At 50.0% G+C, this 12,302-nt stretch overlaps 1 protein-coding gene across 3 annotated transcripts in view; it reads right to left on the minus strand.

The window, feature by feature from the left end:
* LOC128269316 (uncharacterized) overlaps positions 1–12,302 on the minus strand; it is a 39,086-nt gene that overhangs the window by 15,846 nt on the left and 10,938 nt on the right. For all 3 annotated transcript variants that reach the window (XM_053006751.1, XM_053006752.1, XM_053006754.1), the window contains exons 3-4: positions 7,066–7,126; positions 2,642–2,687 (exon numbers count right to left, since the gene is read on the minus strand). In XM_053006751.1, coding sequence (XP_052862711.1) covers positions 2,642–2,687; positions 7,066–7,107 — 88 coding nt within the window. In that variant the 5' untranslated portion in view covers positions 7,108–7,126. The remainder of the gene's footprint in view (positions 1–2,641; positions 2,688–7,065; positions 7,127–12,302) is intronic.

Genomic DNA, 12,302 nt, shown 5'->3' on the forward strand with positions numbered 1-12,302 from the left:
GGGGGTCAATGGACGTTCTACACGAATATTGAATTACCCGTCGCGCGTGTGTGTGTGTGTGGGGACATGCTAGTGGCCCCGGCACACGGTCATCGTGTGCTGCCGGTTCCGCTTTTGGAATGTTTTTCACCGCGCAACGTTCTATTTCTGCGTTCCTTCTGCGAGGTTCTGCAGCGGTCGCTGCTGCTGCTGCTGCCGTCAGTAATTACGGCTTGAGCCTCGGCACATTTACGCACATTTAATTGCACACATTCGGTGCAGTTCCGTGTGTGTGGAGAAGCCGTAGCATCGCCGGCCGCGGCCACAGGACAGGATCGCAGCAGGACGCACAGAGCGAATGCAAAGCACACGACGAATGCCTAACACGGCGAGCCTGGTTCTTGGGCCTTGGGTGTCCCGTGCCCTCCAAGCCAAGAACCATAAAAATGGCGTCCAGCCTCAGGCCAGGTCGAGTAATTTCTTTCCGTGAGCCCAAGCATTTAGTTAAGCTGCCACCAGAAAACGTTCCATTTTCTGTACAATTTATTAAAGAAGCAAACGAGAGGCCAGTTTCGTCGGGGGGCTCCAATTGAAACACGCCACTAACGATCGGAAGCCACTTCGGCCGATCGGCCGGCGATCGTAACGGCGTTAGAAATCTATTACGGAGCGAAAAAAAAGGGAACCAAACGGTCCGAGCCGAGTGCATCATAATTTTACAATTATACGCAGGCAATGAAAAATTACTTCCCTTCGTTTGGCCAATTACCGACTCCCGGTGCGTGGCTGGAACTTGGGAAGGAAATAAAAAAAAGCACAACCATGGGCGTAGCATACTACTGAGAACAAAAACACACGGGAAAAGGGGGTTTCATTCAATGAGTTTGATGCTTCGTGATGCTTTCCTTCCAAACTGGCCAAACTGTCAACGGAGAACACTGTTTGGGTGTTGGGCGTCGTTTGCGTAATGCCTTGCGTCAAAACAGACCAGATATTCTGGATTTGAGGACACCTTCGACATAAGTAGTTCAGATAGGGCGAAGAATATGAGGGTGATCAAAAAATTTCGCGGCATTGGAATTTCTGCGGGCTACGTATCTCAGATTTTCGATGCTTTTGTGGCGTTAGGTTGCTACACATGTCACATGATTTATGGTGAAAAGTTCCGCCATTTTGAGTAATCAGTCAATTTTTGACAGCTGTTGTCTCTTCCAAAAAATGGATGGCAAAGAATCTTTATCAAATTTTGTGTGAAAAACGAAATTAAAAGGCCGGATGCATTCGAAATATTGACTGTGACTTATGGTGAAGCTATTAAGACCAGAAGCAGCGCTTATTGATGGTTCAAAAATTTTTTCCGAGGGCCGAGAAGATGTGAACGTCAAAAAGCCAAGAATGTGAACAGTTTTGCTTACAGTTTAGCTTACAGTTTTCTTCGATTGCAAGGTCGTAGTGCATCATAAGTTGTTGTCAAAGGACAGAATGGTCAATAAAGAATATTTCCTTCAAGTTATGCGCAATTCGCCCGAAACAATCCGTCACAAATGCTCGCGGAAATCCCAATGTCGTAAAACTTTTTGATCAACCCTCGTATGTTAAAGTCTGTTTCTAAAAAGGAGCGCTCGAACCGTTCAAAGAATTGGAATAAATGCCGGACATCGATTTGGAGATAGCTTTTTCGACTTATAAACGAATCCCCGATACTTTTTGGCCACAGTAGTACTTTGCACGGTAGGTGATCGTTCGGTGCGCATCCCGGCACCCGGTTAACGGTTCAGAAACGCACCAACCGAGTTGCCGACGAGCCGCGCCGGTTGCTGCGATGCATCCGATGCTCCGCGGCTCCTTGGCTGATGAAAAGTATACCTCGAAATTAGCGGGCGGCCCTAGCGCCTTCGGACGATAAATTACACTCGGCAGCCCGGCGGAGAACCCCAAAACACACGGAAACGGTCTCCGTAATGGATCGTTCAGGTTCTCGAAGGTATTGATTTATGGTCCGGTCGGGGCGGAAAATCCGATTTCAGGAGTGAGTCCGTTCCGGGTTCGGAAGGGGTCGCTCGGGTTAAACGGCCGTCCATGTGTGCTGGAGCACAAAACACGATGCACGATCGCGTCTGTAATCGCGTCAGTGATGCATCGCAAGCCCAAGTTCCAATGGCAGGCGAACGGCACGGTAACCTTCGAGACTCAGCTGGCTCCATAAAATGCCGAACGCCGAACGCGCGATCTTGAATTATTAAACGGCTATTTGGTTGATCGGTTTTTGCCAGTTTCGTCCTTGAAGCGTCGCGAATGCAACGCGCCATTTTATTAGCCTCCGTAAACGAAACGTCGCATTAATGGAAGATCCACGTCGTTCAAAAACCCGTAAACTCCCCACGGTCGGTCACGTAAGCCAAATATTGACTATCTACAAAGTCGACATGTCGAAACGGGTCATAAAGTTGTGGCCGGCGTCAACAAAATGGCGTCATTCAACTGGTCTCGATGACCATCCGCGATCGCGACCAACTGAACCAACATCGGTTGCATCATGGCGCGCCCGTGTCACCCGTTCGGGCCGGACAACAACCGAACACAAGTGGAGCCCTTCACACACACAACACCTCTGGGCCACCTATCTTCTCGGCGAGACGGGAATAATTACGGGGATACTTACGCTTCATGGATGGAATCTGCGCGCCATGTGTGAAAGTTGCTATTGTCTGTTGGGGAGAAAGAAAGAAAAGAAACACAAAGTGAGGTTAGTTACGGTCCACCCGAAACAACAGCATTGTGGTGGGCTACAAAACGACGATCGCAATAAGTTGCACCCGGCTGGCAAGGTGTGAGGCTCCGCCCGAAGCGTTTAACGCCGCGAAAGATCATACCATTGATCCCAGCGCCATCTGGTGGAGGGCAGAAAACACCACCAAACCACTGCAATCCACGCGAATCTAACGTGGCTGGTTCCGTGGATGATAAATCGGCCGCCGTGGGACTCTTGAAACAAACCCTTTCGACCAGCACCACCCCGGAAACTCGCCGGAGGTCCGGAGGTACCTGAAAGTAATGCCCTCACGACGGCGGCGGCGACATCCAGGTGACTCCAGAGACCCCGACCCCGACCGGCGTGTTGTTTGTGCTTTTTGAAAGTTGAAAAACAACTTACGACTCTGTGTCGCCCGGCCTGGCCCGGCTCGGCCCGGCTGTTGTTGGCTGAGGTTTCTACAAAGAAACTCCACTCCACACCAGGACACCGAGCGGTTAGCCTTCGACGGTGGAAGTCGTTGTCGTGCACGACAGCGGTCTCCCCGCAAGACACCGTGTCTTTATGGGTTCTCTCGTGTCTTGCGCACCGCCAACCCGGACCAACCCCGTGGTCCGATACTTATCGGTCCACGCCGTCGTTCACGGCGTCCCCAGGGACCCAAACGCGTGCTCCAGTGTACCATTGGACCCGACTCTTGTATAGGGTGGTACCAAATGTCTTCTTGAAACCAAATTTTGTCCAAGTTTTCTGTTTCAATTTGGCCGAAGAACCAGATAGCCAACATTTCTCGACGGTTACTCCTTCTACATTTACAAAGAAAAATGGTCTGTTGATGTGCAAAGACCAAGGCAAGTGCTATCAGCCCAGGGACACGCTATCAGCATGCGACTCAACCAGATTCGGGACCTTATAGTCAACCACCACGTCTGGTTACATTGGAAACCTTATGGCCAGCACGAATTACCGGATAACATGATAATGAAGCTGCCTAAGAATCGCCCAACACTTCAGAAGAACGCATGACTTACATAACATCCGGTCATAAGAACGTATTGCTCTCGGAACACGTTATTAGCTAGCGAGCTTGCCTCAACGAGCATGGAGCCAAATGCCAAAAAGGCTGGTTGCAATCCTAATTGAACGGCAAACGGATCGAAAAGGACCGAATATCAAATCGACTTATTCTTGAAATAAATCAACAGAAGGGAATGAGTCGAAAGGCTCTAAGAAAGCGGTAAGAACTGAAGATGTAAAGGTTTTTTATTCTTGAGGTTCTCTAGTCCGCCTGGAGGAACGTCAGCTCCAGGTGGGCAAGACTAAGACTTTTTAAAGACAGTTTGAGTCAACCGTGACGCCTTTTCGGTCTAAGACCGATGAGAATCGACGAGTATCGGTGCGCTTCTATTGGTGACGACGGAGTTGGTTTGAAACAACAAGGAAGTCTAAGTTTTATTATTTTCCAATTGTAAAAGTTTAGACCCCAAGTTGACCAAAGTAGACCAAAATCCGCACCAAACGGTCACTCGTTGTGCAGGGTGCATTGGCTTCTCTTGCACGACGTGTGGGGGTTTTCTGAGCCCCAAATACTGTTGGAACTCTTTGGCAATTTCCCAATTTTCCCAATTTTCTGCAAGCGTTTCTTTTCGTAAACATTAAAGTTTTTACCAAATGTTTCCAATTTCCAGAATGAAGTTTGGCGTTTTAAAAGTCAACTAATCGGAAGTTTAAAACCCAACCACTTCACGGATCACCCTATATAGCTCGCCCTTTCCTTAATGTAGCCATTTTCCTAAGCGATTCCGATCTCGGCGCAGTCCACCAAGTGGGCGCGGACCTAGGCTATTTGCTCGGTCGGTCGGCCGGTCGGTCTCTCAACTTTGTTGGGGCCACCTCTTGCCGTCGCTGGGCCCTGGCGGATGAAGACCACAGCACAGATCGGAATGCACTTAAAGGCAGCCAAAGCCGTAGCCGTCCGCGGGTCCGGGAATTATCGTATGTGAGTGGCGTTTTTCACCGAGATGTGTCAAAGTACGCGACGAAGGGCCAACTAACGGTACCCTGCCCAGCGCAGCCCAGGGCGAGGCGTTCGGCCGCCCGGCCCAGCGAAAGGTTTTGGGGGTCAACCCACCCGGGCTGCTGGGGGTCCGTGCGTCCGGGCAAGATGCGCCGATCACGACTCGGGCCGGCCCAGTAAATTGATGTAATGAAACAACGGCGCAACGGAAGGGTGCAATTGGCACCGGGTCGAAAGATTTCATCGCTTTAATTTGCTCTTCGAGGCCTCGGCGAACCCTCCCGCTAAATGCATAATGTCTCTCGCGCGGCCGGCCAGGCAGGCAGTTCACAGTTACTACGTATATCCCTGACTGGCCACACATATGGTGCCCCGTGAAGGTCGCAGTCTGTAGGAGTTACGCCACGAACGTGGCGTAATTGCACTCGGGGGGGAGCTCGGGATCCTTAATCCGCGTGAAATGGGGCAAGGGACTCCGCCGAACGAAGAATAACAGTTAGAATAATGAACACGCGCGTGACGCAGCAACATTTCACAACCTGACGAAGATGGACAACAATGGCCGGGTGCTGGCCCTTCGCGCGAAGAATGCCGTTGGGTTCTGTGGCTCGCCGGAGAGACCAATTCGGGCAGAGGCTACAATGGACAGCTGGGTTGGGCGAGTCCAGCTCACGGTAGCGAGCAGAAAGAGTCGGCCGGACGCCAGCTGTTCGCTTACGTAACGCTGTAACAATGTAACCAATTTGCATCCGCGCCCGCAACTAGGCACGCACTCCCGTGCCTGGGTTCCTTCCCCACCCCGGTCGGTGCTACAAAGTGTCGCGGCCCATCTCACGTTCTTCTGCTTCTTGGATCTCCGATGCCCTCCGTAGGCTCTCCAGGTTTTCGCTGGGAGTCATTACACACGGCGGACCCACACGCGATGCGCATACAATTATTTCGCGCACCGACAGGTGAGCATGCTCGGCTGTCCCGTGTCAGCTCACAGATGACCACCAAGCACTATCATTAGGTGTGTTTTGATAGAGCGAGACCCCCCCGGCGAGGACTCAGAAGACTCCGACTCCGACTCTGACTCCGGAGAACGTGGTTTTAATTTAGACGTCCCGAGAGCCTTCATAAGGATGACTTCATCAACACACATTCCCAGGGGCCTATCTCGGACTAGAGGTCGACGTCAGCCGAACGTCAAGACCAAGAATTCGCCCCGCGGAATTCGGTCCGACCCTGATAAGCATCTGCCACACGGCGGGCCTGTCAAACAGAGGCATTGCTCTCGAGAACGATCCGCGAATGGGCAACGATGAAAGATTAGCGGCCTTCGGTCGATCGACGGCGGCGGCCATTAACACCACCACCGCCGTGCCCTACTTACGGACAGGTTACGACCATCCAAGCCGCGGACGCCGCCAAATTCTTCCGAGCGAACCAAGCGGCGGTTGAGTTTTGCACCGTAATCGTTTGGGGCCCCAGATTTGGGCTTGCAGATCAGATCTCCGGACTCCCCGAGCGGTGAACCGAATCCCAGGCTCCGAGAAGCTCTCGAACCCGAACACGGTCCTAACCTTGCCCTTGCAAGGTTGATACCCACGGGAAGGTGGCGTATTTACATATCGTGTGGGCCTAGCCTCTAACTCGAAGCCCTCTCGGGGCGCGGCGCAGGAATGCGTCGTTTATCCCAGCCCCGTCAAGGGACCGGCTTCTGACAGGTGACAGAAGACGAAGAAGCAAAATTACCGCTCGATCGACGCTCGTCTTCCGGAGGCTCATCAGTTCGGCGTGGAGCGATCACGCGATCACCACCAGGTCCGTCAGGTAGTTGGGACCGAAACGACCACCAACTAGCTTTCCAATCAGTGTTCCAACTGGGCGACGGCACCCGGGAGTCGGGACTTGTTCCGCAAACGATCTTCGCTTCGCTACGCCAGCGACTGATCATTATCATCATCGATGCAAAAGCTCGCCCCAGACTCAGACCCGGAGTTGCCCGCTGATTGGAGCGCCGTCAAACGTGCGCCCGTCAGACCAGACTGACGTCGTCCCGACCAGCCGGTGTCTTTTGCGTGTGTTGCGAACGGAGGAACGGTGGCAAACGCTACGTTGGCCACCGCACATTAATTTGACGTTCAGCGCCCGGCCGACACGCAACAGGAAATTAAAGCTACGCTTACGGTGAGGCGGTTGGAACCCTTGCCGTGACAATCTCCTTCTCGGTGGGTCTTCTTCGTTTGAGATGAGTTTCAAAATATGGGCCAACGGCACTTTGGCGGTCGCTCCGAAAGCGCTGTTTCCGGCCGCGCTGAAACCCGGAACTTACCAAAACGCATACGATGGTGCCAACGATCGCGGGAAGCTCCATTTTGATTACATTGATGGATCTGCAAGCGAGAGAAAGAGAGAGAGAAAGATTAAATCTGATGCTGGGGGGCTTTAAATTGAAATCGGTTTCGAGAAAATTGGGAAAAGCTTGGGGCGAAAGTAGCTGCCAATCATCGATCGGCAGCGAACGGCGCGCCTTCAGAGAGATCAGGCGCGCACCGATGGCCGAGATCGGGATGATAACGGCCGGGCAGCAGCCGACAAAACTCCGCGCAGCATAACGATCGCCGATCGGGTGACATCGATCTGGCGCCCGAGTTTCGTTTAAGGTTAATTTACGCCTTTTTCAGGCTTTCGAAATCGAACCACCAGGTCGAACTAGTTTTTGTTGGTAAACTAGCAAACTATCCGAAAACGAGCCGAATGGCCTGGTTTCGCCCGGGACGGAACAAAAACCGAGATGTTGAAAGCACAGAAAAAGAAACAAAAATTGTGGGTCTTTGAAAGACGACCGATCGATTTGCAAAAAAACTATAAACATTGAGGCAATGCTTAAGCCACTTTCCAATTCATATTTTTAGTTTCAATCCGTATGTTTCGCTCAGCATAACGTGACTCTAATGAAGTGAAAAGCGGGGCCCACACGAAGCGTAAAAAATCTATTTGACATTAATCTGTAATGTCAAATCGTTCCGCGGACTCATTCCGCGATTTGACAAAAGCGCAAAAGATTGGACACATTATAGATTAATGTCAAATTGATTTTTCACGCTTCGTGTGGCCCCCCCAGAAACACTAGAAGATGGAGAAGTTTAAAGTATGCGAATAGTATAAATCTTAAATCGCCCATTTTGCCTAAAAAATTTGAAAATACTTTGATGATTTCAACATTAATCGAGACGATGAACCCTTCTTTCTACAGAGTGTTCCATCACGTTCCAACTATTTAAATGTTAAAAAACTCCGCTATTTGTAAGTCGATTTTGTAAGCCCAAATAATCGTTCAACTGTGAAAATTGTGAAAACTGTTCGTGCTTATTAATGCCGAATTTTTTCCGACTTTTTTTCTGTGGGGCTATTCGAAGAATAAGGTTTATGCCAGCCAACCGAAGAACATTGAAGAACTGAAAGCTAACATCACAGCGGAAGTCGCTGCTATTTTTATTATGATATTATTGTCTATTAACGAAATGTTGTCAAATACAATGAAAAATGCCCCAAAAAGGCCGCTTTTTGTGTGTCTAATGGAGGCGGTCGTTTGATCGATATTGTATTCTGGATGATGAATAAACGACATTCTATATCCCAAATAAATCTTGTTCATTTGCCAAAAACGACTTACAAATAGCGGAGTTATTTGACATTTAAATAGTATGGATAGTGATGGAACACCTTGTATACTCGATATGTAGCTGAATAAATTAAAGGAGTATGTTCGCTTACAACAGGCGTTTAACCTCAGCATAAGGCGCGACGCAAAACCGGCCCAGTCTGTTCGACACCCAACCCATTGACTGTAAACACAAATATGTCACCGCTTATTGAAATGCAGGAGAAATTTCGCATCTTTCTCAATAGAAAAAAAAACTTCCGCCGGCAACTCGTCGCCGTCGCTTACAAAACAGGTCGCCGTGTCGCAACCCGAATGGCGCACCGGAAACTTGTTTGCCACTTGATCGCCCGCCCCCCTTCGGTGTGCCCTGTTGACCGATGAGATCATCGATAATTTTACCATCACCGTGCGTGCGTTTGTTTTGTATTTTGTTAATTTTCTTTTCGCTTCCTGCGGTGGCGATGATTTCAGGATTTTGCCGCCACATTCCACAATCCGGCTCCGTGTCCGTGTGGTGGTGGGTACCGTAAAAGTACGGGCCTCCAAAAGGCGGACCGGAAACGATACTCCGTGTGTACTACGCGGCTCCGGAACGGAACCGGTTCGATTGGCTAGCTGGCTGGCTGGCGCACCACCCATAAGCCGCGGGCATTCGGAAATGAGGAAGCAGGAAGCAGAGAGCGCCGTACGCCATTTTCCGACACGCCGGTAACGCTAATGCCACGGAAAATGGGCAGATGCTGGATGCGGGATCGGAGATGGGTTTTCCATTGCGCTTCCGATTTCTCACCAGATGCGTTCGGCACGAGCGGTTCGGCCGCCCGGTGCTTTCACCCGGGCCAGGCCGCGCACATCGTGAAGACGTGCGTGAATGCCGGGCTGACGTAACACGCAACAGTTCGCAACACAAAGCAGCGGTTGCTCGAAGCGAAGACATTTCGCATCTTCCGAACGCAGGCGTCGGACCGGATGACGGTGAGCCCACGCCAATTGCTCGCCAGGAGGAAGTGAATGTAGGTGAGTGGCCCGGCCCGGTGTGGATGAATATCTATTATCTAGCGCCGTCCTGCCGCATCATTATGATAACGAAACTCATAAAGCATCGACCGCGCGCGCGCGAGGCAAACAAATAGTCGTCGGCCGTATAGCATTATCGAGCGCATAAAATGGTGCATTACCCCAGGTGATGCGCAACGGTGCGTGAAATTATTGGAAACGATTTCCGCTGCCATCCTTCGGCTTCGGTCTTTATCGTCGAACCAATCGCCCAAGAAGTTGCCCATAAATCTTTGGGGGGGAAAATCTGCAGCCGCAGCTCGAGCGGGCCAAGGATCGATACAGCACCGCGCAACACGTCGCTGATGTAAGGTTCTACCCCGTCTACCGATCGCCGATCCTTTCTCGGGTTCTGGTCAGTGGAGCTGATCTCGCTATTCGTGGTCTCCTTTGCGAAAGGCCGCCACAAACCCTCGAGACACAGCCGCCGTGGCCGCCATTTCGTGCTGGTTCAGGGGTCTCTTTCGTGATCTGGTAAGTCGCATGGGCGCTGGCCTCCAGTTACCTAAAAACACGGCACGACACGACGATAGTGGTCGACATGCCGCGGGCTAACGAGCTGCCGTGCCGTGCCGCGGCGAAAGGATTTGGCGGCTCGTGTTGCGTGGCGTATGAAAATTAGCTCGCGGCGGGCCAGACACCGCCCTCATGGTTCGGCGGAAAGCCATGAATAATAAACATCGATCATGCTCCACAAGGCACAGACTTTGACGTCGACGGCCGACACTAAGCACGGGCGGCGGACGGAGCCCTCCGGTTAGCCACGGAGCGACCCGTAGGGTCTACTAGGGTGTTCAATAAGTTCTTTGCCTCGGTAGCGAAGGGCGCTGCTACGAGCCTTTTTTTTTCGTTATATTGGTACACTCTTCATATGAACGTATGTGAAGTTTCATTTCAATCGGCCGCTTCATTTTTTGTTAAAGGCATTTATTATCGACATGTCACTGTATTTTTTACAATGGAAAAAATCAAGTATCGCGCAGTGATTGAATTTTTATTTTTGGAAGGTTTAAAAGCACAGGAAAATTATGAACGAATAATGAAAGCTATTAGGACTCTTCGCCGCATTCGAATGCAAGATTCTCGGCAACATTTTGAGCTTTTTCGAAAGGATATATTGGATTTTGTGCATTAAATCATCACTGTGGATGAGACTTGGGTCTATCACTATGATCTTGAATCAAAATAATATTCTTAAGAGTCGTGTGAATCTGGTTCTTTGGGTTCAAAACGAGTTTGAGTCCAGAAAACGCCCAAAAAGGTGTTGACATTAGTTTTTTGGAATGCAAATGTAATGTTGTTAGCGGATTCTTTGCAAACTGATAAAACAGTAAATTGCTATTACTGTTGTAACTTTTCAGACCAACAGAAAGAGAAAATTCGTGAAAGGAGACATGGTTTGCAGAAAAAAAACATCCTCTTTCATCAGGAAAATACACTTGTCAAAAGAGCAATTTGAAAATGGCAAAGATCCATGAATTAAAGTTAAAGTTCGGAGTATCTACCATATTCAACCGGATTTGGCTCCTAGCGACTTCCATCTGTTTTCAGACCCAAAAAAATGCATGCGGGGTTAGTGATTTTCATACACTGATGACGTCATAACAGCTTCGGAAACGTATTTTGAAGCCCTTTCAGTTTATCACTTCAGAATTTATAAATTGGAGTCTCCTTGGAACATGTGTACTGATGTTCAGGAAGGCCATGTTGAATAATTAAGTGTATTTTCAACCATAAAAAATGTGTTTTCCTTATCGAGGCAAAGAACTTATTGAACAGCCTAGTACTATAGCTCGTTGCAGGGAGACATTTGATCAACCCGATCTGCAACCCCGGACCCCTCATAATGGCAAACTAATTAACACCCCCTGGCTGTGAGTGGGTCGCAAAACTGTCTAAGATCAGCAACCCGTGCCGGGGCGGGTTGAATTTCCATAAATGCATGGATTTTGCAGACACACGGCAGGGTCCGAAGAGAAGGTACACACCACACCTACGTAAGGACGAGCGCGAGTGGAGTTAGTAATGCGTGAAAGTGAAAGGAGTTAATGGCTGGAACGGAGGCTTTTCACTGGCGCGCTGGTGCTTGTGCGGCTGTCGGGGTCCCTCCCAAAGACCACCCTCCCCCACACACGTGGCATTTTCCACGGGCCTGCCAACCGAAAATTACTTCACGTACGTACGGCACACCGGAGAAGTAGAAATGAGACGTCCAGACGACCAGTTCCGTTGCATAAGGCGGATGCTTCGGAAGTACAACTTGTTTTGTAGCGCGCATCGATTGTCCCTCTGGAACCTGTTCCGTCAGTGGGAAGGGGCGAACAACAGATCAATCAAGAGGTCGCTAAAAATTACGGATAAGCATTTAGAGAGAATTCTATAAATATTGGTCAGAATGAGCTGTCGGTCGAAGTGTTCAATTTGCAGGTAATTGGTTTAAATGGCGACCACTGTTCAAGGATGAACAAAATGGCCTCACTCACCTGGCCTACACAATAGAGAAAACACTCCAACCGTGTTCAACATTATTCAACACGCGAACGAAAACAAAATGCCACAAAAGAGCCTACAAAGCCCCAAAAGAACCACACGACCGACCGATCACCGATTACCCAACACGCTCCGGCAAAGGTCCGCTCCGGTCCGCGGCTCTCTTACCGCATCGGATGCCACACTTCAAGACACTTCTTCAATTACGCGGTTAAAGATCAATTGTGTGCCCCGGGTCGGCCCGTAAGCTGCTTGCAATTATTGGCTCGTTGTTTCGCCGTTGTTTGCATTCCGAGCGAGCTAGCTGAGATTTGGCCCATCTTTTACCAAGCCTTTTCGGAAGAAGAGGAAGAAAT

This window comes from Anopheles cruzii, chromosome 2, assembly GCF_943734635.1.
Source record: "Anopheles cruzii chromosome 2, idAnoCruzAS_RS32_06, whole genome shotgun sequence".
Lineage (NCBI taxonomy): Eukaryota > Metazoa > Arthropoda > Insecta > Diptera > Culicidae > Anopheles > Anopheles cruzii.